The sequence below is a fragment of the Hypanus sabinus genome, chromosome 6 (genome assembly GCF_030144855.1).
Source record: "Hypanus sabinus isolate sHypSab1 chromosome 6, sHypSab1.hap1, whole genome shotgun sequence".
NCBI lineage: Eukaryota > Metazoa > Chordata > Chondrichthyes > Myliobatiformes > Dasyatidae > Hypanus > Hypanus sabinus.
The window spans coordinates 53,354,213-53,381,112 of NC_082711.1; the positions used below are offsets into that span (position 1 = coordinate 53,354,213).

The following is a 26,900-nucleotide window of genomic DNA, read 5'->3' on the forward strand; positions in this document are numbered from 1 at the left end:
TAATTTATTAGGCATTTTCTTATTTGTGATTGTGGGACTTTGCAGTGTGTAAATTGATTGACCTGCATTATAATAGTACCTACACTTCAAAGGTACTTTGTAGGCTGTGATTCTCTTTGAGAGAACACAAGGTCATGAAAGGGTTTTCAAAATGTAATTTTTAAAATTATACTGAAATTCATTTTGTCTTCCAACTTATCTTCAAATATAGTTTGAAATGAAATCATTAGTCTGCATTTTGCTTCAGCTTGAACTTGTGCTAAAATGTGTTCATTAACAATACTATTTCTTGGCAGGTTTTGCTTTCCCAGTCTGAAGTAATTTTGAGCTTCCCTCAGTAACATCAAAGAAATGCAGGAAGTTTGATTACATTCCAAAAACAAATTGTGATTATCATTCTTCTCATTGAAGACACTGGATTGTGAAAGAGCTGGTATGAATTACAGTAAATCACAGTATGTCAAGTGCTTTACAAAGATGGCAAGGTGTTAAATGAATGCAAATTCCCATTACTGTGATACTCATGCATTTCTCAGGTACATATGACTGCTGGATATTATACACATTGTGACCACTTTATTAGATACACCAACTTGTTAATGCAAATATCTGATCAGCCAATCATGTGGCAATAACTCAATGCATCAAAATTATGCAGACATGGTCAAGAGGTTCATTTGTTGCTCAGATCAAACATCAGAATGGAGAAAAAATGTGTTCTAAGTGACTTCCCCCGTAAACTGAGAGTCGGTGCCAGAAGGGGTGGTTTGAGTATCTCAGAAATTCTAATATTTTGGGATTTTCATGCACATCAGACTCTAGAGTTTACCAAGAATGGCATAAAAGTTAAAAAAAACATTCATTGAGTGGCAGATCTCTGAGAGAAAATGTCTAGTTTATGAGAAAGGCAGAGGAGAATGGCCAGACCGTTTTAAACTGACAAGAAGTCAAATAACCAGTTGTTACAACAGTGGAGTGCAAAGCGCATCTCTGCATGCAGAACATGTCAAACTTCGAAGTGGATGGACTACAGAAGCAGAAGACAATGAACATACACCCAGTAGCCCCTTTATTTGGCACAAGAGGTACCTAATAAAGTGACCATGGAGTGTAGGTGAATATAAAGCAAAATGAGACACTGATGCTAAAAGCCTATCTTCTGCATTGAGATGATCAATTTCAGCTGGAACAGCAGCTGAAAAGTTGTCATAAGCCCCCGTGTGCAGAAAGCAGAGACAGAGAAATCTGCTGGGAATCTAACCCGCAATGGTATTTGTACCCTTTGCCACTGGAATTCCTTGTAATGCGACCTTTGGTAAACTGGGGATTTGCTCTATTTTATTCAATGTACTGTATTCATATGCAAGGTTATACAGTGATCCTCTTGGGTAAGAGGTTCAGGAGTTCTATTGCTGGGTAATAATGTTAAAACGACCAGAACACTCAGTAGCTGAACCACGAAGGCACTGCGATTATATAGATTAGATCTTCTATCTTGGAAATAAATGTCTTACTATGTCCATATTACAGTACCTATTACAGCACATATTGGAACTGGGTGATAAAAAATGGGATCAGGTAGCTTTTCTTTGGAATTGTTGGTTGATACAGATGAAACTCACCTGACAGGTTTTAGGTAACTATGTTTCATTCAAAATGTTTTTGTATTGTATATGTATTCCTGTGATAAATCACATGGAATTCCATTAATCCAAAGCCTCCATGTGTGGATATGGGAGTGGATAACAAGGACTTCAGTGTATGTATTGAATGAATAGACATCTTAATTGTTTGATGATGACGTTGACTCAGGCCTGAGAGGCCAGTGTCGGGCATTTTCATGCCTTACAAGACTGTGTGGCACGCTGCTCCTCACACAGATATTTTGTAGTATTTTTCTTTATCTTACAAGGTCGAGTTGCAAACTCAACACTCAACCTGGCACGAATGGGAAATGTACTGGGGAATGGCCCGAATGGATTCGAACCCAGGAACTTCTGCTCCGGAGTCCGGTGCTGTTGTCACTGCGCCACCAGCCGAAATTAATTGTTTAATGAGAACAATATTGCGAATATTGAAAGAGAGAATTGATTCATTTGGTAAGGTATAGAAGGATATGCACCCAATGCAGGCAAATAGGTGTAGTAGAGATGCTTCTCTGCTGTACGACTCTGAGTGTATGATATTATGATAGCCCAGAATAATGAGATAAGCTAGTGTGCAAAAGCAGTATTCCTCATTCCAGATTGTTTAATGTCATTTTCTGTACACCAAGGGTCAAGGAGAATGAAATTGTTATTCTGGATCCGATGTAGCACAAATACAAAACATAAAAGATAAAGAGCATAATGCTCATAAAAAAACACAATAAATATTAATATGTAAGGTAGTGCAGTCGGCCCTCCTTATCTGCGGGGGATTGTTTCCGGGACCCCCGCGGGTACCAAAATTCGCGGATGCTCAAGTCCTTTATTTAACATGTATCAGTGGGGTGGTCTTTAGGACCCAGCGGAACCCCGGACTTTATTTAACATGTCTCTGTGTGGTGGACATCAGGACCTAGCGGTGCAGCTCTGAATCCTCAGTGTTTCTGTTCACGAAAATAATAATGATTGCAATTGAAAATAAGGTGGAAGTAATAAAGTGATCAGAAAGAGGTGAAACACCATCAGTCATTGGAAAAGCATTAGGCTACAGTCAGTCAACAATCAGAACAATTTTAATGGAGCATGTGAAAGGCCCTACCCCCAATGAAAGCTACAATTATTAGTAAGCAACGCAGTGGTTAAATTATTGAAATACATATGTTTCTTAAGTGTTTTATATACATAGAAAGGTAAAATATGTACTATATACTGAGAAAAACATTTGACTAACTGATGCTAAATAATACCGGATGTACCTGTTCTGACTTCAAATCCGACTTAAAGACGGACTCAGGAATGGAACTAATTCATAACCCAGGGACAGTCTGTACTTCTAAGTCATTTCTAGATTACTTATAATACCTAATACAATGTAAATGCTATGTAAGTAGTTGTTATACTGTATTGTTTAGGGAATAATGACAAGAAAAAATAGTCTGTACATGCTCATGCAACGAGTGCTGGAGAGAGAACTTCCGGGTTTTCCCAATCTGCGGTTGGTTGAATCCACACATACGGAATCTGCAGAAAAGGAGGGCCGACCATATATATAAACAGATTGATCGGATTACCACAAAATGACACCAAACTGTACATGAGGTGACTGATGGGAAATAATCAAGTAGTGTTAGAGTTAGTGGGTGGAGGTGTTGATCAGCCTCAATGCTTGAAGAAAGTGACTGTTTTTGAGTCTGGTGGTCCTGGTGTGGATGCTACTCCTTCCTGATGGGAGTGGGACAAGCGGTCCATAAGCAGGGTGGGTGGAATCCTCTATGATGTTACTGGCCCTTTTCAGGAACCTTTTTGTATACGTGTCCTGGATGGTGGTTGGGCCAGTGCTGGTGATGCACTGGACAACTTTGACAACCTGTTGTAGAGTCCTCGTGTCCAATGCGTGCAGGTACCGTACCAAGCAGTGACGTAGCTTGTGAGGATACTCTCAACTGTCCATCTGAAGGACATAGGTATGCATGTGCAAATTCCAGCTCTCTTCAGCTTCTTCAGAAATTAGAGGTGTTGAGGAACCTTCTTGCACTAGGGCCATGAGATTTTGTGTGTGATGTCCGCACACACGAGTTTGGAAGTACTTTCAGTTTGCAATGCCATGCCATCGATATCAAGTGGGCAGTGTGAAACATGTGGGTTTTCCTGAGGTCAACAACCATCTCCTTTGTCTCATTGACACTGATTGTTATTTGCCTGTCATCAGGGATTGAGCTCTTTCACCTCCTCTCTATAGGCCATCTCATTGTTGTTGGTGATTAGCCCCACCATTGTTGTGTCATTGGCAAACTTGATGCTATGATTGCTTGGGTGTATGGCCCTGAACTCACATGCGAGCAGAATGTACAGCACACAGCCCTAGTGATAATGGGGAGAGAGGAGTGGTTGTGCACCCTGACTGTCTGAAATCTGTCCATTTGAAAGTTCAACACCCGCTTGCACAGTACTGTATTTAAACCAAGGAGTAGGAGTTTGTTAACCAATGTGCTGAATGCGAAATGAAACCCAGAAACAGCATTCTGATGTAAATATCTTTGTTTTCTAGGTGTGCCAGGGCCAGATGCATCTCAAATGCAATGGCATCTGTCATAAAGTGGTTCTGTTAGTAAGCATATGAGTGAGTGTCTAATGTGGCAGAAATTGAATTGGTATGTTGATCTAACAGAAATTGGTAAAGAAACATGGAATGTTGACAAACCTTCTGACATCATGAAGGGGCAAAATACCTTAATTAACAAAAACTGAAAATTACCTTATAATTCAAAGCCATTATAAAGAGCTGAAAGTTAGGATTGAGAAGTCCGATGCATGGGGACTCACTACTTACAGCACAGTGATTAAACCAGTTCAATCTTCTGCTATTGTTGCAATGGCTGACACACACTGATCACTTTAGCACAGTCAAGTACTTCAGCTGTTAACAGAATGATCATAGCTCGAGAAACTGCAGATCCAAGAGAAAGGAACTGATAAAGGCAATTTCAGTGATAATTCATAATAACAATAAAAGACACTTTGCTGTTTGAAGTTCATTCCGCCTGTGACGAACTAGAATTATACTATATCTACAGTAAAATCTTCTTGGGTTTCCAGCTGAGACAGGTATCAATTTTAACCAATGTTTCGATGACAAACTCTGCCATTTTCATCAGGGGAGTATGCCTGGTCTTGTCTAGTCCGGTAGCGTTCACACCCCCATTGTCTATCCCTCATGATTTGGTAGTACTCATCCGATCAGGTTTCTGCTGTCCCACCTTGCTTATAATTGAATTGCAGTTCATATTTCATTATTAAAATTCTTTTCTTCTTGGTTTATTTCAATGGGTTCTTTCACCAGGCAGTCCCAAAAGCCATTGGTGCAGCACTATAGTTTTATGCAATCAATGTCAATTGTATGGCCATTGCAAACGCAATGTTCTGCAACTGCCGATTGTTCCAGATAACCAAAGGAATACATCACCTGAGCTCCATGATGTGGGTTTCCACTCTGCGTCCCATCTGGCTGATAAATGCTGCTCCACATTCACAGGGAATTCTGTAAACGTCAGCCATTCTGAGTCCCAGGTCACTTTGACCTGCACATGCTGTGATATGTGCTTCCTTATGGTTTTAAACCAGCATTTCTTCCGGACCCCGGTGGTCCTTGCAGAAACCGTGGAAATATAGCAAAGACAAGCGGCAGCGACGGGTTCCTTCTCACTGTTAGGTTTCCTGGCTTCTCCGTTGGCCCTTTTAAGGGCCCAATTGATTCAACGATACAAAACTACTGTGCCATCATATACGCCAGGGAAGCACTAGGTCTGTATTCAATATTTACAATATCTGTCTCAGAAGCAGTAACAGCAGCAAGCAGACAGACTTACAAGAAAAGCTGTTGGTTAATAACCTATGGCTTGACATTGAAACTGATACTATCATAGATAGAACAATAATGACTCAAGGTAAGATGAGCCAGGTATCATTGTAGGAAAACAGTCCTATTGAAATCTTTCCCAGATGAAGTTTTACAACCAAGGTGGCAACTGAACCACCCAGTGGAAAATACAGGAATAATCATGTGAAACTTCATTGCTATCAATTCCATTGTGTGATTTTTGTGAGACAATTCAAGCTAGATTGACAAAATATTTTGTGATATTAAAATGAATTGTTAGAAGACTATGCTAACATAACAAGATATATGCATGCTTGCAACAGATCAGATGTAAAGCTGGACTACTGTAAGCCCAATTCAGATCTGTACACTGCTAATAGTCAAGCAGAGTTGGAATTGGACAGGTTGGAATAAAAGGATGCACTTGTGAAAACTGACCAGAGTGAGTGGCCCATGACATTAGTGGTCATACCCTATGGCAGACAGAACAGTGCGTCTGTGTGAAGACTAAATAAGAACAGAAAATCAAGTCGAGGAAATGACCAGCATACTTTGACCAAAAAAGTTGAGTCTGCAGGAAAATATGTTCTCAAAATTGGAGCATTAGAATCCAAGTCAGCAGAGGTAGGAGAGTCTGCCTAAATGGCACACAGGACTTTGCAGGCCACGATCCATAAGATTTTGTAGGGAATGGATTATTGTTTTTGCATAATGTATAAGCAGGTGATCTTGTGATTTTGGTGGATGTATTCAGGAGATTATGTATGAGCAACATGTAAAGCTTGAAGAAATGGAATGTGAATTTTCATTATGAAAATTTGTGTTTGAAGGTTTGAAGATTGATATAACCATATGACAATTACAGCACAGAAAAAGGCTATCTCGGCCCTCCTAGTCTGTGCTGAACACTTACTCTCACCTAGTCCCACTGACCTGCACTCAGTCCATAACCCTCCATTCTTTTCCTGTCCATATACCTATCCAATTTTACTTTAAATGACAATACCGAACCTATTGATGCCACTAGCCTACACATGGTGATGAAAAGAATAGAGGTAATCACCAATGTAATACTCCATGTTTTTTCAAAGTCTAGTTCTTGCTCAATTGTGCACAAGCATTCTTATTTATGTGTGGCAGGTAGGTTGCTGCAAAACTGTTCCATTCTTTTGTCCGTGTGATTCCCACGATGTTTATGTTTAGTATGCGGGTGGTATGTATTATGACTTCATTAGATTAATCTAGCAACAGATAGCTCCTTTGACTGTGAAATAACACTTGAGTTCAGTGCCAGAATCACAATGGAAATAACAATTTAAACCTTGCTTTGCTTTTACTGAGATCATGGACAGTTCTCAGATAACTATACTTTCTTAGGAGCTTGGACTTCTCCATTGAGACCTCTGCCAATCCTCCAAATTGTATCTAGTTACTCTTAAAAAATTGTGCAAACTTAACTGGATTTACTCCTGTTTTCTTACAGGTTTCAGTTAGTCCATGCAATCCAAGTACTGATGGATCTGTTGTCAACCTGCTAACCATGTTATTAGCATTTCCTGTGACAGTCTGAATTAAGGAGGATTGCTCAAGTTATGTAATTTCATCTTTACATCTTATTTTGTTTTTCCAATTATCTGTAAAGTGCTTTGGAACACCCTGAGAATCTAATAGCTGTAACATAAACAGATGCTTTTCTTTTATGTACACTAAAGTTCTGATAAACATGATATTTTAAGCAAGAATTACAGAGTGCAGTGCACAATGTGAACTGAAACTATAGGGCGTGCAGCACACAATATAAAATGATAATCAGGAAGTGGAATAAATACAAGGATTAGTTCAGAATCAGGACTAAGTTCCATAAGACCTTAAGATATAGGAGCAGAATTAGGCCATTTTGCCCATTCAATCATGGCTGATTCTTTTTTTGCTCTTCCTCAACCCCATTTACCGGCCTTCTCTCTGTAACTTTTGATGCCATGTCCAATCAAGAATCTATCAATCTCTACCTTAAATACACCCAATAACCTGGCCTCCACGGCTGCACATGTGGCAACAAACTCCACAAATTCACCACTCCCTGGCTAAAGACATTTCTCTGCATCTCTGTTTTAAATGGACAGAGATCTTGAGGCTGTGCTAGACTCTCCCACTCTCCTTTCCACATCTACTCTGTCTAGTCCTTTCAACATTTGAAAGGTTTCAATGAGATACCTCCTCATCCTTCTCAATTCTGGCAAGTGCAGATCCAGGGCCATCAAACATTCCTCATATGATAAACCTTCCATTGTTGGATTCATCCTTTGTGAACCTCCTCTAGATGATCTCCAATGCCAGCACATCTCTTCTAAGATGAGGAGCTCAAAGCAGTACACACGCTCAAGGTGAGGCCTCACCAGTGCCTTATAAAGCCTCAGCATCATATCCTTGCTCTTGCATTCTAGACCTCTTGAAATTAATGTTAATATTGCATTTGCTTTCCTCACTTCCAACACAACCTGAAAGTTAACCTTTAGAGTGTTCTACACAAACACTGCCAAATCCCTTTGCATCTCAGATTTTTGGATTTTCTCCTTGTTTAGAAAATAGCCGGCCCATTTATTTCTGCTACCAAAGTGCATGACCATGCATTTTCCAACATTATATTTCATTTGCCACTTTATTGCCCATTCTCCTAATCTGTCTAAGTCCTTCTGCATCCTACCTGTTTTCCCAACAGTACCTGCTCCTTCACTAATCTTCTTATCATTTTCAAACTTGGCAACAAAGCCATCTATTTCATCATCTAAGTCATTTATATACAGTATAAAATGAAGCAGGTCCAACACTGACCCCTGCGGAACGCCACTAGTAAAATTCCAATAGTAGAATGCAGCTGAGTCTACATCCAAGAAGTCCCAGACAAAAGAGGTGGAAGAGTGATGAAGTCCATCATAATCTAATTAATGGAAGGATGGGATCAAGGCACAAAATACTCCTTTCCAGTTCTTATGTTCTCAGATTGAATGATAATAAAGAAGTTTCTATGAGGAGAGAGATATAATCTGTCCACCACTCAAGGACATATATCAAACAAGTATTGTATAAGTATCCATTTAATGTAGAAATATGATCGAAAATGAACGCACTGATGACATACTTCAGGAATAAAGCTAATTGCCATTTTTGGTACCTGGTATTAAATTACCACTATCATTTAAATAATGATAGCATCAGTAGTTAAGCTGGTATCCAAAGTCAGGATTTTGATCCAGAGATGTGAATTTGAATCCAAACATAGCAGCTGGAGAGTTTAATTTTAGGTAATTAATATAACTAAAATGAAAGCTTTGAGCAGTAAATGACCATTAAAAAGAACTATTTATTCACCAGTATCATTTATAATGGAGATTTGCCATCTTCACTCAATCTGGCTTCGATGCAACTCCTAGAGTTCTAACATGATTGACACATTACTGTCTCAGGAAATGCTTTAAAGGGCCGTTCAGTTCAGGGAACAGTTAGGGTTGTGCAATGACTGAATAGATTAAAACTAAAGCAAGAATATCAGTGGGGTCAAGTAAATGAACTCCTATCAATCCCCTTTCATTTTCTTTTACTAATTAAGTTAATTTTACAATTGTTGTACTATGTAGTTGTACATCTTTAAGAATTTCTTATCAGCTAATCATAGCTACATGCTCAATTTTCACACATGCATAAAGAATTTGAGGTTCCTTGGCAAAACATCCATTTAAAATAGGCAGTTTATATACATTATTGAGAGTGATATGTTCTCTGGGAAAATTTCTCACATGAGAATACCCAGCAAGATCAACATCAAATCAATAAAAAATAAGACAATAGAAATTATAAGCTGCATTACCATCAGACAAAAGCAAGGCAATTGATATTCTCTCAGCATTTCAATGAATCTACAAATATGCTGAGGTGACTAGACTTTAATTTCAATCTGACAGTAATTGACTAGGGTTATGGTTGATTTAACATCTCTAAAAAGAAACCACCAGGCAGACTCATATTTAAAGAACAGCTGACACTGTAACTATTCAGGCCAAATGTATTTAACAGCATTGACTAGCCAGAGTTTAATCATCATTGTATGGGCTATATTCCATTCTGTGACTATCTGAGACCACTACTGTTTCAGTATCTCCTGATCATTTGTCTAGCATCCATATTAGATGAAGTTTGCCTGACCAGTCAGCTAGAAATGCAAAAGCAATCAACACAGCAGAAAAAAATATTGTCAGCACGCTCAGATATAATGGGCCAAAGGGCTCTTTGCTATCTGATACCAGAATTTTATTTCTTTAACATTACTGATTATATATGATTTTCATTATTAACCTCTGAGTCCCACCTTTTGTACATCTGCAAAACTGCATAAGTTACTTGTATAACAATTAACTTTATCCCACTAGTATATCTACATATTCAATATTTCTGAAATTAAGCCTATATTTCAACTTCTAGATTCAAAGATTCAAAGTACATTTATTATCAAAGAATGTATAAAATACACAACTTTGAGATTTGTTTGCTGACAGGTAGCCACAAAAAAACCCAAAAGAACCAACTTAAAGAAAAAAAGACTGACAATGAATGTGCAAGGAAAAAAAACAATCATGCAAGCAATTGAAGTGAACAACATTCTAAACCAAATTGATGTAATATTTTTTGTAACTACTGAACTTATATGTTATGAAATGAATTTGAAACAAGCTTCCATCTGGGAATGGTCTGAAAGCTCTTCTTTATGGCTGGCACTACACATTGTTTATTGAATGAATGAGTATAATTTTACGTACTAGGAATCTGCTGGATCTTGTGGACAACTACAAACGCATCTGAGAGTCCCACTTTGACTGGATGATTTGCAGAGTTTATCTGTGTCACAGAGACAGGTATCTGGAGGAAAAAAATAATACATTTACAATTCTATGAAATAAATGCTAGTAATTCACTGTTCACTGCTATTGGTAACAAGTGGTTAAAATTTAATGACGATGTATCTTTTCTTTTCAAGATGCAAGACACCCTAAATCATAAAAATATTTTAGTCATCCTGCTGCAATTGTTTCCAGAAAACATTACTGCATTTGTAATATTCTGGCAAATATGTAAAGTATTAGAATTCTGATCTATAGCATCTCCAGAGATCATCTTCAATATCATAATCGCCCATGTGCAGCTTACAATTATCAGCGAATGATTGATTCATAAAATGAACTCTTTATTTCAGGAAAATAAGTGAATTGAAATACAGCTGATAAAAATGTTACAAAAGGTTAGTGCTGAAATTGATTAGCCACTTACTATGCAAAACAAAGAGATGAGAATTTTTCATTTTTTTCTGAATTTTGACAACTGGTAGGAGATATACTTTTATTTTCCTTGAGACATTAGATGGGAAAGATGCAACAACATGTCAGCTTACTTTGTACAAATCATTTGGCATGTCTTAGACTATGAAATCTCATAAGAACAATGGCAAATTTTAATGAAGTGGCAGCACTGATCTCTTGTCTTCTTTTTACTCTGCCTCCTTGAAAACACAGAAAAATTAATATAAATTCTTTGTCATTCTTACTTCAGATATTGCCAGATTCAGAACGTTCTTTGCAGGCAGTAAATGTAACAGCAATAGAATGGTCACATATTAAATGTAATTTCATCACATCTAGAATGTGGCGTGTAATTTCTGGCAGCTCCTCCACCCACACCTTCTGCACCACTCAGTCCTAGGAGTCACATTACGTTTGTAGATCCAAGCCATTAAATCAATAAAGGCCAATCAAAGTAAACCCCGATTTGTCAAAATTCATTTACTTAAAATGACTGGCTGCAATTAGAAGAGCTGTTCACATATTCCTACCTGACTTTGAAACATTTTTCTTGAGGTTAATAAATACCATCCACAGAAAATGAACAGTTGTTCAAATATACCAATACTCAGCATTTCCTAGAGCTGAAACACTTACCTCTTTGTAACCAAAGACAATTCGTCCATCATTGTGTAGGGTAGCCTGGAAGGTAAAGCTTCCTAAATCATAGTTATCCTGCAGATGGACATTGTCCCACTGCACTACCAGAGCAGTACCTGTACATCCAAATAAAACAATACATTAGTTCAAACAAGGCCCTTTAGCTTTGCAGCACGTTCAAGCCAATCTGTTCAACAACACTGCTTGTTGTACAGCGAGACCAGGTTACCCAGGGGAAAAACAAGATTGTTAACTATTTATTTCATACATTTTCCCAACATTTTGTAAATAGGATTTTTTTTAAACTAACAAAAAATCATTTCTCCTGGTGGCTGCAGTTGGGGACAATGGTAGTACTGCTTCCAGCTTTTCTATTTCTTTGTCAGTTAGATTAAAAGCATTTTTGTTTGGTTTTTTACTGCTTTTCACCAAATTTAAAGCCTGTGAAGTGATTGATAGCAGAGCACTGTGCCATTTGGTGTGGTGACAGTGGAAACATTTGCTTATATACACTACACCAGTAACACAATTTTTTCAGTTCAAATCATTAGCGCTTTTGTGTATCCTCCAAATGCGCAGTAATGATAATTACCGTATCCTTTATCTGAACCAACTATTCAACCTTTTCTTAAGTGATGACACAGCTTTGCTTCAATCACAGACTCTTTTACCCTGGAGATTCTTGAATCTTAAACTGGTGTGCATTGTTGGCTGTGGAATAGAGTGCCTCATACTCTTACATGGCTGAAAGACTTTAATCTGTTAAGAAATGTAAAATTGTCACCACATCCAGCTTCTGTCCTGCTCCTGAAGCTGTGCTGTTGATTTGTCTGGTCTCGTTATGTATCTGGTCAATGGTCACCTTGTCATGTTAATGACAGGTATGGGCAAATATAGTTTAATTCAAATATTACTAAGAAGGTTTATCAGCTGGCCACTATACCTTCCACTATTCAACCCATAATGACACAGAACTAGATGTAGGCTGATATGTGCTGCCTCACTGTCAGAGGATTGTAAATTGACACAACTAACAATAACACAAAAGTAGCATTAAACCTTTACAGCCCAAGGGTCACTCATGATAGCAAATAGCCTTTGATGTAGATTTATTAGCCACTGTGCCCTGATGAATTCCAGAAATCTCAGCTATGCAATTTAGAAAGACAAGCATTAGCAAAGGCTGTTATACATTAACATTGGAGATGATCTGCCAATTTTCAGCATCGTTGATAGCAAGTATTCAGCACAGTCATTTATAGGAATTGCCAGTGATTGTTCTAATCTAGCTCGAGAGGTGCCCGCTGACCAACATCTGATGCAGAATGTTAACAGTAATCACCGGACTCTGGCAATGACTTGTACTTAGAACATAGAAAATGCATTTCTTTACATATTTTAGGAAAGCATAAAAATGCATTTTTTGTGATCATATATATTGTCTTGATAAAATCAATAATTACCATTGTCAAAGTATCTTACAGTTGAATTCCTGGATACACTTGGGTCAAAGTTGGCCATCAATGGTGCAATATACTGAGTGGCTGTTAACATGCGGTGTACAACTTCGCCTGTGTAGATAAAACCTACAAGAGAGGAGATCATATGAAATGAGATCCAATATCCAAGAAGAATCATGATTCCTAATTTTGAAGCACATAAATAATGTAAGGCTCATTAAATACTTAATGAAGAATTTCTCTTCACCAAAAGGAATGAAGATCTCAAAGTAAGCTATCAGAAATTCAGCTTTGTAACAAGCTGCTATTCCTCTGAGGCATAAATATCTTGGGCCTATATGTTATCCCGTTCAAGTTTTCCTTTCTTTAAAAAAAAGGTAAATAAAGTATACGATAGAAATGTGAAATATGAACAGAAAAGGCTGGAAATAATCAAGAGCTTATTTTTGATTTATATAAACTAAAATGTGAGACCACTTCTCAAGTTCTGTTAACAGTACCGCATCCTTGCCTAAGGAAGGATGTTAAGGCATTGGAAGGCTTACAGGTCTAATACCTGAAATAGGTTGATTAGAATCATTGAATCAGAGATTTGCACAAGACACAAGTAGGCCCTTTCACCTCACTTTATTCACATAGGCTATGATGCCTATCTACACAAATCCCATTTGCCTGCACTTAGGACAAGCGATTGTCCAAACACCTTTTAAATGTTCTTGTTATTGTGGTGAACTATGTGCCTGTCTGGACACGCCCCCTGCTGACTGCTCCTGTGGCTCCTCCCACAGGCCCCTGTATAAAGGCGATCTGAGGCCTGACGCTCGGCCTCAGTCTCCAGGACATAGTATGATGGACACTCACTCCTGGTTCCTTCTTCCAGTCAATAAAAGCCGATATCTCGCCTTACGTCTCAGTGTGAGTTATTGATGGTGCATCAGTTATATTTGCCTACACCGCCTCCTCTGGCACCTTGTTTCAGATATTCATCACATCCTGCGTGAAAAGCTTATCCCTCAGATCTCCTTTCAGTTTCTCCCCTCTCATCATAAAACCTGTGGCCTCTGCCTCTAAACACTGAGCCTAGGGAGTAAGATTCTAAATACCCTGTCTACATCCCTCATAAGTTTATAAACATCCATAAGGTCATCTCTCAACATTCTCCATGATAGGAAGGTTTTCTTAATATAAAAGATTATCAAGACTACCCTGTATTAGCAGGAAGTTTGAAGAGCGAGATGATCTCAAATGAAACATTCAGGGTCTTGAGGGTACTTGACCAGATTGTTGCAGAGAGAACATTTACTCTTGTGATGTAGTCTAAAACTAGGCACAACTAATTTAAAATAATGAGTCACTACTAATTAAAAATAATAAGCCAGGGACGAGCTGAAATATTTTTCTCTTTGAAGTTTGTGAGTCTTTGCAACTCTCTTCCTAAAAAGGTCAATTCTTTGAATATTTTTAAGACAAATGAAGATAGTCACTTGACAGGGAATGGGAGAAAGGTTGCTGTGAGTGAATGGGAATGTGGAGTTGGGGTTGTAGTCACATCACCAATGATCTTATTACATTGTACAATAGATCCAAAGGGACGAATGGCCTTCTCTGCCCCTAATTCATGTGAATGCCTCAACAGATGGATTATTTGCCCTGGAAAGGAAAGATCAAGATTCCTTACTCTTGTCTGTACAGACTTAAAAAAATTTCCTTACTGCTTCCTGTAAGTACTTTATAGTTCATTTCTTGGCTTTGTCAATGTGCAGCTGCAGCCTTTAAATGTCATAGGTACATGTACAATGAAGAAATCTACATGCATTTACTGACAGAGATTGGTTTGGAAATACACCAGTAGATTTTTGTTTAGTTTTTTGAAATCAACTCAGTCAATCCAGAATAGTGGGGAATAACACATTCACATCAATGATTAGATTAGATCTCTGCTTTTTTCCCCTTAATGCAAGGTAATGAGACAACTTTGGCTATTTTAATTGTTAATAATGAATAACAAATAACTTTTGCTATTGTAACTGTTGAATAAACATTGGATGTCATGTATTTCCTGCTCCAGGAAATTTTATTCACATGATAATTTACTTCTGGAACAGTATCAAGGAGTCTTGATATGAAGAGCTCTTTATTGCTGAGGAAACACTTAGATTGTCAAGGCAAGGACTGATGCCTTTAAGCAAGGAAAGTCTGATCTTGAATGAAGATTTCCAGTCAAGAAGGCAAGAGCAAACAATGATTCCTCGGGTGACGTCTTCCAGCTAGCCAATCTCTTCAATTACTTCACTTTCTCTATGTCTTCTTCTTGTTCTTTTTGCCTTTATTGTTACAGAAGCTGTTGGAGCCTGTGATGTGCTCTTCAGAATTTGATTCAATGATCTAGTGTGCTGCTGTGTCTGAAGAGGACCAAGAACACGAGGTATTATGTATTTGTGTGCATAATAAAGAACCTCAGTTCCCAGTATGCAATGCCAGCAGTTCACCTGGAACCAGAAATGACATTGGGGAGCAGGTCTCATGCGTTCGTTTTGGGCTGAGGCCATTGCTGAAATAAAATGTATTACTTTACCCATGCCAGGTTTGTCTTTTATCAAGAACAAACATAATAATATCCATTGTAAGAAAGCTATTAAAATGTCTTACAAGCCAGTGATGAAACATTTAGACAAATATGAGCTGACCAGCGAGACAAGCCTAGAAATATAAAGAATAAATTTGACGAAAATGCATGAAGATTTCTAGGTTGTAACTAAAGTAGCCTTAAGAATGGATTTTATCAATGGATCTCAGTTATAAGTATTTCCAAAGACAATGAACAAGATTCCAGATAAGAGGCTTAACAAAAATATAACAATATGCAATTAATACTTAGGATAGAAATTTGTCTTGGAGGCAGAAGATTGGCATTAGCAGATGTGATTAAGCACTCTAATTGATATCACGTCAGTTCCATTCTGCTATATTTAAAATGACTTGAATGGAAGCAGAGAGAAACACACACCAAAGTCTGATGAAAGAACCTGAGCACAGTGTACAGTTCTACATCCCAGACCAATACACAACAGCAAGGGTGTGATTGCTCTGAAGAGAATCACCAGGAAATTATCTGGGTTGGAGCATTTCACTTATGAGGAGAGGCTTGATGGACTGGGATTGTTTGGAGTTAGGGGAGGCTGATTGGACTCATGATAAAGAATACAAAATTAAGAGAAGCATAGACTGGGTAGGGAATAAAATATTTTTCTCCACAGTAGAGGGGTCTATAACCAGAGGGTGTTAGGTTGAGGTATGCCACATATATCCTGCTCCAGGGAACATTATTCACATGAAAACTTACTTTTGACGAAAGTACAACAGCAGAGGAAGTGTACTAGTTTTAGGATTAAGATGTAGTGTTTCAGATATAAGGACCTGTTGCACATGCTGACTTGGTTTTCTTGGAGTGGAGGAGGCAGCCAGAGGACCTGTTAGAGATGTACAAATGTATGGGTCTCAGAGCACTACAGCACAGGAACAAGCCCTTCAGCCCATCCAGTCTGTTATTTGTTAAGACTAGGTTTGAATTCCTTTTGACTATAGAAGATTAAGTGGTGAATCAACACGTGTTAATGATTATTATAAATAGGTTGTTGAATTTATAAGGAAACATTTCACATGGCGGTACAGTCCACAACAAGGGCCATGACTTTAATATCAACCGCAAGGCCTTTCATGGCTAATTTTAGAAGAAAACAATTCTTAGGATCCATACAACATAACAATTTTCAGTTTTGTAGCTCTAGATTATTAAATATACCGTGAAGAGGTATATTGTTAAATATTCAGATACAAGACCTACATAGACTGACCTACATATATCAATTCTTCACATTTGGGTGCAGCTTATTATGTCAGTTCCCATTATGTAGCTTAATATTTGAAATAAAAACCTTTGATGCTTTGTACACCTATCCCCAATGCTGGTAGCTGAAGTGAGCATTTACAGAGAGAACTCTTGCATACCATAGTAGCTTAGCAGTTAGCACAACACTGTTAAAGCTCAGGGCATCAGAGTTCGAAGTTCATTTCTGACGTTCTCTGTAAGAAAGTTTGTACATCCTTTGTGTGTGCATGTGTACTTCCTGCTGATACTCTGATCTCCTCACACATGCCAGTCAGTTGGTTAACTGGTCATTGTAAATTGTCCTGTGATTAGGCGAAGGTTAAATCAGAGGGTTACTGGTAGACAGCGCGGTTTCATGAGCTGTAAAGGACACATTCAGTCCTGTATTTCCAACTAAATAAAAAAATAAGTTGTCATAATGATGTGAACTCTTCTCAAAGTTTAAAGTAACATTACTATCAAAGCAGATATATGTCACCATATACAACCCTGACATGAATTTTCTTGCAGGCATTCTGTCAACACATTTACTTTCAAAGCAACAAATCTTAACATGATGCAAACTGTGATGATAGTTTTCCCCAATGTAAGTTGCATTCTAAATAATACCATGGTAATTAATTAATTAATTTTAATGTTTTCTTCTGACAAAAGAAACCATGTAAATATCTGTTCACATGTGATTGAAGTTCAGTTTGGTCTTCTTTCTGAATGTCATCCAAGATATCTGCAAAGGGGAAGGGACAGCCATAAACATTTGTTGTCAATTCCCAGTTTTTATGCTGTAGTTACGTATGCATCTCAATGATCTTATTTTGAAATTCTACATTCTACTGACAATTCAGACAACTCTTGATGACACGAGCTGATTCACATTTATATAAAATACAGCTCATGTTCCATTTATATTGCAATTTCAGTGCAGGATGCAAGTAACTCAATCAACAACTGACTGTTGCCAACAAGTGAGAAATGATCCATGCTGTGAATTTACTACGCAGCAGACAAATGCCTTTTATTGCTTATAGTGGAAAGAGCCCAAGTCTTTAGTGGCTACCTTTACTGGGCACACCTGGAGGTTAGATTTAGGATCACATAACGGCTTCAAATGCTAGACATGATCTGAGCAAATCAAATGGAACAGAGCCTAAACTGAACAGAACAATGAGACTGAAAATTTAAGTACTTTTATTTTACTCGTAGCAAAGATTGTTTTTTCATGAAGGTATTTCTTTCACTTTGAGGCGACATTTTGTGTTACCGTATCTATGTTCAAGATCAATCAGTCATGTAGTGAGAGAGAGGCTGTCATATCACTGCAGCAAATTTGATTCACTCCTGAACCCTGATGCTGTCTATGTGACATTTTCCCAATTACCCTGTAACGCCATTTCTTTCCTCTGGATGACTTCCTCCATCCCAAAGATGTTCCAGTGGTAGGCACCTGGTCATTGTAAAATGTTCCACTATTGAAGGTGTGTGGCAGAACATGGGGAGAGTTGTTGGGATCGGGGAAAAATAAGGTACGTTCAGTGTCGAATTGGTGTAGATACATGCTTGATAGCACAGGCTCAGTGGCTGAAGGGTGTGTTTCCCTGCTGTATGGCTCAATGACTCATGATCTCAAAATGGTCTGCAAGAGCTCACCGTTAAACTGGACATGAGTTTCTCAAACATTGCACTGAGCAAAAGGAGGAGGTTAAAAGTGCCTGTTGTTATAATCTGAATGTGTGGGTCTCACGTCCCCCCATTACGGACATTTACACTACACGCTGCATCTGCAAAGCAAACAGCATTATGAAGGACCCCACACACCCCTCATACAAACTCTTCTCCCTCCTGCCATCTGGGAAAAGCCACCGAAGCATTTGGGCTCTCACGACCAGACTATGTAACAGTTTCTTCACCCAAGCTATCAGACTCCTCAATACCCAGAGTCTGGACTGATACCTTACTGCCCTATTGTCTTATTTATTATTTATTGTAATGCCTGCACTGTTTTGTGCACTTCATGCAGTTCTGGGTAGGTCTGTAGTCTATTGTAGATTTTTTTTCTCTGTGTTGTTTTTTATGTAGTTCAGTCCAGTTTTTGTACTATGTCATGTAACACCATGGTCCTGAAAATTGTTGTCTCGTTTTTACTATGTACTATAGCAGCTATGTACTGTGTACTATATGGTTGAAATGATAATAAAAAGTGACCTGATTTGACTTTTGTGCAGTTAATCAAAAATTAGAAATTTGATATATGATATGTCCTCCACAAGCTGTGGGAAATATGTGCCAACCTGAGAGACCTGACACTGAAACTTATTTGGTCTATGGCCTCCCGTACAATTACAGTGAGGCCCAGTGAAAACTTGAGGAACAGCTTCTTCTATCTTGGCATATTGCAGCCTACAGAAGTCATACTGAATACTATAACATCAGGTATCTTGATTTTTCAATCTGAATCTGTCATTCTTCTGCAAGATTAGCTCAATTTGCTTTTCATTTTCTTCCTTTTCCTCTTACAAAGAGTGGAGGATATTCCCAGCTTGATCTGTTGGACCGTCCTTCTGCTCTGCAGTTTAGAACTAGCTGTGTCCTCATCCCTCCAATTGCTCACATTCAGTCATCATCCAGATAACCTTTTCTGAACTTTATCTCCATGGTTACATTGGTTTTACCCATCAGGCACTTCTCCCTTCCCCCACCCCCTAGCAGCTTTATGAGCTTCTTTTGTCTCCTTTTCAGTTCTGACATAGGGTCTCCAACCTGGAACATCTCTTCCCACAGAAGTGGCCTGATCTGCAGAGTATTCCCAACATCTTATGTTTTTGTTTTAGAATTCTAATTTCTGCATTTTTAAATTTCGGTTTACAAGGGAGGGAGCTGCTGTGTGCACATGCATGTCAATCAGCACACCAAAAGTGCCAGCTAGAGCATTTCCTAAAACCAGCCTTCTTTTGAATTCATTGATGTGCTTTCTGTATATAATATGATAATTCATAGACTTAATCATTTTTGCTTGTTTAGAAGTTTTTAATTTAATTGTGAGGCAAGATGATCTTTAATCAGGAGTCATCCACTACCTTGCCCCTATTCACACTTTGGTTCACCCAGACTCCTTTTAGAAAATGCCATATTATGATTGTTTTTGAGTTTCTGAATTTGCTAGACAAAAAGGTCAGAGATAAAGTCTGTGAAGAGTGACAAGCATAACGAAGCACGGTTCCTTCAGTAGTGACCACAAAATATGAGCCATTATATAACCCTTCCAGAAATCAATGAACTTTTGAAATAACATAACAGCTACCTTTATTTCAATCAAGTCCAAAAGGTCAACAAAGGTTCCTGCTGCAGCTCAAGTTCTGATATCTTTCTCAATTCTCTGGGCTAATTGCACTGAGTCAATAACTTATCTCCAATTCAATTACCTAACTGCACATCAAAAGTACAAGTACAACCTTATGGGATGTTGTTAACACTAACCACATCCACAAGAAAGTTTATTTCTTTAGGCTAAAGTGAAAGCAGATTACATCAAGAAAATGGAGAAGTTCACATTGCCAGATGCACAGAAGGACTGATGGAAAACATCTAGAAAAGAAAATGTCAATTCAGATTTATACTGAATATCAGAAGTACTGCACCATTTCCACCACTGAACTAGAATTTAGCTCAGATCTAATTAAATAATCCCATATCCAATACATAGTACCATACATAAGACCAACATATAACAGCATTAATTGAACTCGTCCATTCAGCTCTGCAATAGATTTGCATGAGAATCAGTTGTACAGCCTAATTTTTTCAGTTCAAATTCAAACAGAAAATGAATGAGAAATTGTCTTCTCTTTTTCTTGTTTCTGCCTCCACCACTGCCGCCGACAGCCCATTACACGCACTCACCACTCTCTGTGTAAAAATCTTACCCCTGACATCTCCTCTGCACCTACTTCCAAGCACCTTAAAACTACGCCCTCTTGTGCAAGCCATTTCAGCCCTGGGGAAAAGGCTCTGACTATCCACATGATCAATACCTCTCATTGCTATATTCTGCCATCATATTTGATCTGCCAAAATGAACCACTTGACACTTATCTGGGTTGAACTCCATCTGCCATTTCTCAGCCCAGTTTTGCATCCTATCAATGTCCGACTGTAACCTCTGACAGCCCTCCACACTATCTACAACACCTCCAACCTTTATCATCAGAAAACTTACTAATCCATCCCTGCACTTCCTCATCCAGGTCATTTATAAAAATCACGAAGGTTAAGGGTCCCAGAAGAGATCCCTAAGGCACTCCAGTGGTGACTGTCCTCCATGCAGAATATGACCCACCTGTAACCACTCTTTGCCTTCTGTGGGCCAGCCAGTTCTGGGTCCACAAAGCAATGGTCCCTTGATCCCATGCCTCCTTACTTTCTTAATAAGCCTTGCATGGGGTACCTTATCAAATTCCCTGCTGGAATCCATATATACCACATCTACTGCTCTTCCTTCATCAATGTGTTCATCCTCAAAAAATTCAATCAGGTTCCTAAGGCACAACCTGCCCTTGACAAAGCCATACTGACTATTCCTAATCATATTATTTCTCTCCAAATGTCCTGCCTCTCAGGATCTTCTCCATCAACTTACCAATCACTGAGGTAAGACTCACTCGTCTATTACTTCCTGGGGTATCTCTACTCCCTTTCTTGAATAAAGGAACAACATTCGCAACCATCCAATCCTCTGGAACATCTCCCGTCCCCATTGATGATGCAAAGATCATCGCCAGAGGCTCAGCAATTTTCCTCCGGTTCCATACACACTTTCCCACTGTCACACTTGATAGGTCCTATTCTTTCACTTCTTATCCTCTTGCCCTTCACATACTTGTAGAATGCCTTGGGGTTTTCCTTAATCCTGCCTGTCAAGGCCTTCTCATGGCCCCTTCTGGCTCTCCTAATTTCTTTCTTAAGCTCCTTTCTATTATCCTTATAACCTTCTAGATCTCTAACATTACCTAGCTCTCTGAACGTTTTGTAAGCTTTTCTTTTCTTCTTGACTAGATTTATTACAGCCTTTGTACACCACGGTTCCTGTACCCTACCATAACTGCTATCTCATTGGAACATACGTATGCAGAACTCCACAGAAATATCCCCTGAACATTTGCCACATTTCTTCCATACTTTTCCCTGAGAACATCTGTTTCCAATTGCCTGCCTGATCGCCTCATAATTCCCCTTACTCCAATTAAATGCTTTTCTAACTTGTCTGTTCCTATCTCTCTCCAATGCCTTTGTAAAGGAGATAGAACTATGATCACTATCTCCAAAATGCTCTCCCACTGAGAGATCTGACAACTGACCAGGTTCGTTTCCCAATACCAGATCAAGTACAGTCTCTCCTCTTGTAGGCTTATCTACATATTGTGTCAGGAAACCTTCCTGAACACACCTAATAGACTCCACCCCATCTAAACCCCTTACTCTAGGAAGATGCCAATCGATATTTGGGAAATTAAAATCTCCCAACATGACATCTCTGTTATTATTGCACCTTTCCAGGATCTGTTTCCCTATCTGCTCCTCGATATGCCTGTTACTATTGGGCAGCCTATAAAAAACACCCAGTAAAGTTATTGACCCCTTCCTGTTTCTAATCTCCACCCACAGAGACTCCGTTGACAATCCCTCCATGGCGTCCACCTTTGCTGCAGCCATGACACTATCTCTGATCAACAGTGCCACGCTCCCACCTCTTTTGCCTCCCTCCCTGTCCTTTCTGAAACATCTAAAACCTGGCAATTGAAGTAACCATTCCTATCCCTGAGCAATCCAAACTGTGTAATGGCCACCACATCATAGCTCCAAGTACTTATCCATGCTCTATGCTCATCCGCTTTGTTCACAACACTCATTGTGTTAAAATTGATGCATCTCAAACCTTCAGCCCGAGCATGTCCCTTCTCTACCACCTACCTATCCTCCCTCTCGCACCGTCTACAAGCTTTCTCTATTTGTGAGCCAACCTCCTCTTCCCCAGTCTCTTCAGTTCGGTTCCCACCCCCCAACAATTCTAGTTTAAACTCTCCTCTGTTGCCTTAGCAAACCTCCCTGCCAGGATATTGATCCCCCTGGGATTCAAGTGCAACCTGTCCTTTTTGTACAGGTCACACCTTCCCCAAAAGAGGCCCCAATGATCCAGAAATCTGAATCCCTGCCCCCTGCTCCAATCCCTCAGCCACACATTTATCCTCCACCTCATTCTATTCCTATTCTCACTGTCGTGTGGCACAGGCAGTAATCCTGAGATTACTACCATTGTGGTCCTGCCTCCCAACTTCCCTCCTAACTCCCTGTAGTCTTTTTTTCAGGACCTCTTCCCTTTTCCTACCTATGTCATTGGTACCAATATGTATCGCGACCTCTGGCTGTTCTCCCTCCCACCACAGGATATCTTGGACGTGATCCGAAACATCCCAGACCCTGGCGCCTGGGAGGCAAACTACCATCTGAGTTTCTTTCCTGCATCCACAGAATCACCTGTCAGAACCCCTAACTATAGAGTCCCCTATCACTTCTGCCTTCCTCTTCCTTTCCTACCCTTCTGAGCCACAGGGCCAGACTCTGTGCCAGAGGCACGGCCACTGTCACTTCCCCCATGTAGGCCAAAGGTAATGCCTTTTATATTAATGAGTTTTCATCAGAACAACAGACACTCAGCAGCCACAACTGAGTGTATGTTCATGGTCTTCTGCTGTTGTAGCCCATTTAGAGATTCGATATGTTGTGTGTTCAAAGAAGCTCTTCTGCACACCACTGTTGTAACACGATTATTTGAGTTCCTGTCACTTTTCTGTCAGCTTGAACCTGTCTGACCATTCTCCTCTGACCTCTCTCATTAAAAGGGCATTTTTGCCCACAGAAATGCCACCCATTAGATGTATTTTTATTTCTCACACTGTAAATTCTAAAGAAATGAAAATCCCAGGAGATCAACAGTATCTGAGATACTCAAACCTGGCAACAAGAATCATTCCATGGTCAAGACCACAGAGGTCACATTTCTTCCCCGTTCTGAACAACAATTGAACATCTTGACTATGTCTGCAAGCTTTTACATATGGAGTTGTTGCAACGTGATTAGATATTTGCATTAATGAGGTGTACAGTGTACCTAATAAAGTGGCCCTTGACTGTGCAAAGGAAACAAAGGTGGTGAATGACCATTCAAATCATTATGCCTCCTTTTCCATTAAACAGAATTAAAGTTGATCCTTGCACCTCAGGTATACGTGCTTGCTATTAACCCCCTAACCCTCGTTTCCCTTAATATCCAAAATCAACTTTATCGCTTTGGAAAACACTCTGTGAATAAACCCCCATTGCTCCTTTAGGTGAGGGGTTCTGAAAATTCATCATTTTCTGGGTGACGAAATTACTTCTTATCTCTGTCCTGAGTAGCAGACCTCCATTACTAGTTTTACCTTCCTTAAGAGAAGAGAACAAACAAATATAAAAACTTAGAAAACCCACAGCAGAATACAGGCCCTTCTGCCCACAAAGTTGTGCTGAACATGTCCCTACCTTATAAATTACTAGGCTTACACATAGCCCTCTGTTTTACTAAACTCCAAGTACCTATCTAAAAGCCTCTTAAAAGACCCTATCGTATCCGCTTCCACCTCCGTTGCCGGCAGCTCATTCCAAGCTCTCACCACTCTCTGAGTAAAAAACTTACCCCTGACATCTCCTCTGTACCTACTCCCCAGCACCTTCAAACTGTGTCCTCTTGTGCAACTATTTCAGCCTGGGAAAAAGCCTCTGACTATCCACATGATCAATACCTGTACACCTCTATCAGGTTACCTCTGATCCTCCTTCGCTCCAAGGAGAAAACATATATACAGTTCTGTTTTGGATGTGGTCTCACCAGGTTCTCTTAGAGCTAGATGTCTCTACACTTTCACTCTAAGCCTTTTATCAATAAAGACATTCTGTTTGCCTTCCTATACCTGCAAGCTAACTTTCGTTGACTCATGCCTTTGTCATTTGAATCACTATAATAATCCAGTGTATTGAAAATATGTGGACAAAGCAGAAAATTTTATAATCCTTAATATAATATCATAGAAAATAGGAACAGAATTAGGCAATTCTGCTCATTGAAGCTACTGTCACATTTTAAAATGGCTGATTTATTATCCATCTCAATCACATTCTCCTGCCTTCTCCCAGTTACTTTTGATACCTTTACTAATCAGGAACCTATCAGACTCTGCTTTAAATGTACCAAATGACAGCGTCCACAGCTATTTGTGGTAATGATTTCCACACATTCACTGGCATCCTTCTATTCTGAAACTGTGCCCTCTCATCCCCCACTATTGACAATTTCCTCTCCACATCCACTTTCAATACCTGATAGGTTTCAATGAGATCCTCTCTCATTGTTCTAAACTCCAGTGAGTACTATCCCAAGGCCAAGCAACTTTCCTCATACATTATCCTTCCATTCCTGATCATTCTCGAGAACTTCTTGAATACCAGGACATCTTTTCTTTACTGCTCGCAATTCTCCAAGTTCAGTCTGAGCAATGCTTTATAATGCCTCAACATTACATCCTGGCTTTTCTATTCTAGTCCTCTCAAAATGAATGCTAATATTGCATTTGCTTTCCTTACCATCAACTCAATCTGCAGGTTAACATTCAGGGAATCCTGCATGAGGACTCTTAAGTCCCTTTGCACCTCTAATTTCTGAACTTGCTCCTCATTTAGAAAATAGTCTAAACATTTATTCCTTCTACCAAAGTGCACGACATTACATTTTAATACATATATATTCAATATACCACTTATTTGCTCATTCTCCTACTCTGTACAAGTCATTTTGCAGGCTCTCTGCTTCTTCAACACTTCTTGTCCCCCCCACCAATCTTTGTATCATCCACAAACTTGACCACAACCCCATCAATTCCATAATTCAAATTTTTGACATATAATATGAAAAGAGCAGATCCCAACACTGACCCAGGGTGCAAGAAAATATAGAGGTATAAAAATGGAAAATCCTCTGCTAGTCAGACAGCATTTCAGAAAAGAGATATAGGTCCCATGCTTTGAATAAGCTAAAGAATTGGTTAAAGAGAAAGATGGTGATAGTGTGCAGGCAGGCCATGTCGTGTGAATGGAAGATGGGGGAAGGGGAAAAAGGAGCAAAAAGAACAGAGAGTTTTGGTATCACGGAGACTAGGAATGATGGAATAGCGCAATATTAGGCTTGATCAAGATAATGAGTAATGAACGTGTTATCATAATAATTGAAATTATCATGGAAATAATGTTTTTCACTGTATGGATGTGAAAGCTGGATTTTATAGAAGTGTGGGGGATGTGATTAGCTCGCTCAGAATGTGGCGCCAGAGAACACTGCTCAAAGGCTCATGGATGGCAAAGAAATACAAATATTCAGAACTGGGCTCCATAAAACCACTTGCTTCCTTTAGGTAACAATATGAGATAATCTCACCATTTCAATAGCCGTGCTGGGAGTGCTTACGGAATGCTAAATGGTGGAAAGCCAGTCTGAATAATTGAACGTTCTTTGTCTTTTGGGTGTCACAAGTCCAAACCATTGTTTTGAAATTCAAGTGCATGTCTACTTTTAATAACTTGGTTCAGTTTGATTCCACCAAAGGATGATCTTCAATCAATAATAGGTATGACCTGTATCTGCTGATTGCATTCTTCTGCATTCCTTCATTTCAGTGTGCTTTTCTGGCCATAATATCATATTTGAAAATCAGAGGCTTACAACAATAATATGATAATTCTGGAATCCCCTGAGCACACAGAATTACATTATCAGGATTACATTATTTGCTACTGCTTTTTCCTCAATTGATCATTCAGTTCCAGTGTAACAGACTGCCATGCTTTCAGTTAGCAAATATGCTGAACTATTTTAGCCTTAAGGCAATGTGAAATTACTTTTACTCTTTGCTTCTAATTTGTTGGAGCAGTTCACCATCTTCCCTTCACAGATGTTGTCTC

The 26,900-nt window shown here is 39.1% G+C and overlaps 1 protein-coding gene across 3 annotated transcripts in view; it reads right to left on the reverse strand.

Annotated features, from left to right (window-relative positions):
* The window catches only part of plxdc2b (plexin domain containing 2b), a 435,240-nt gene that overhangs the window by 134,514 nt on the left and 273,826 nt on the right, over positions 1-26,900 (reverse strand). For all 3 annotated transcript variants that reach the window (XM_059972140.1, XM_059972142.1, XM_059972141.1), the window contains exons 5-7: positions 12,974-13,096; positions 11,508-11,626; positions 10,335-10,434 (exon numbers count right to left, since the gene is read on the reverse strand). In XM_059972140.1, coding sequence (XP_059828123.1) covers positions 10,335-10,434; positions 11,508-11,626; positions 12,974-13,096 — 342 coding nt within the window. The remainder of the gene's footprint in view (positions 1-10,334; positions 10,435-11,507; positions 11,627-12,973; positions 13,097-26,900) is intronic.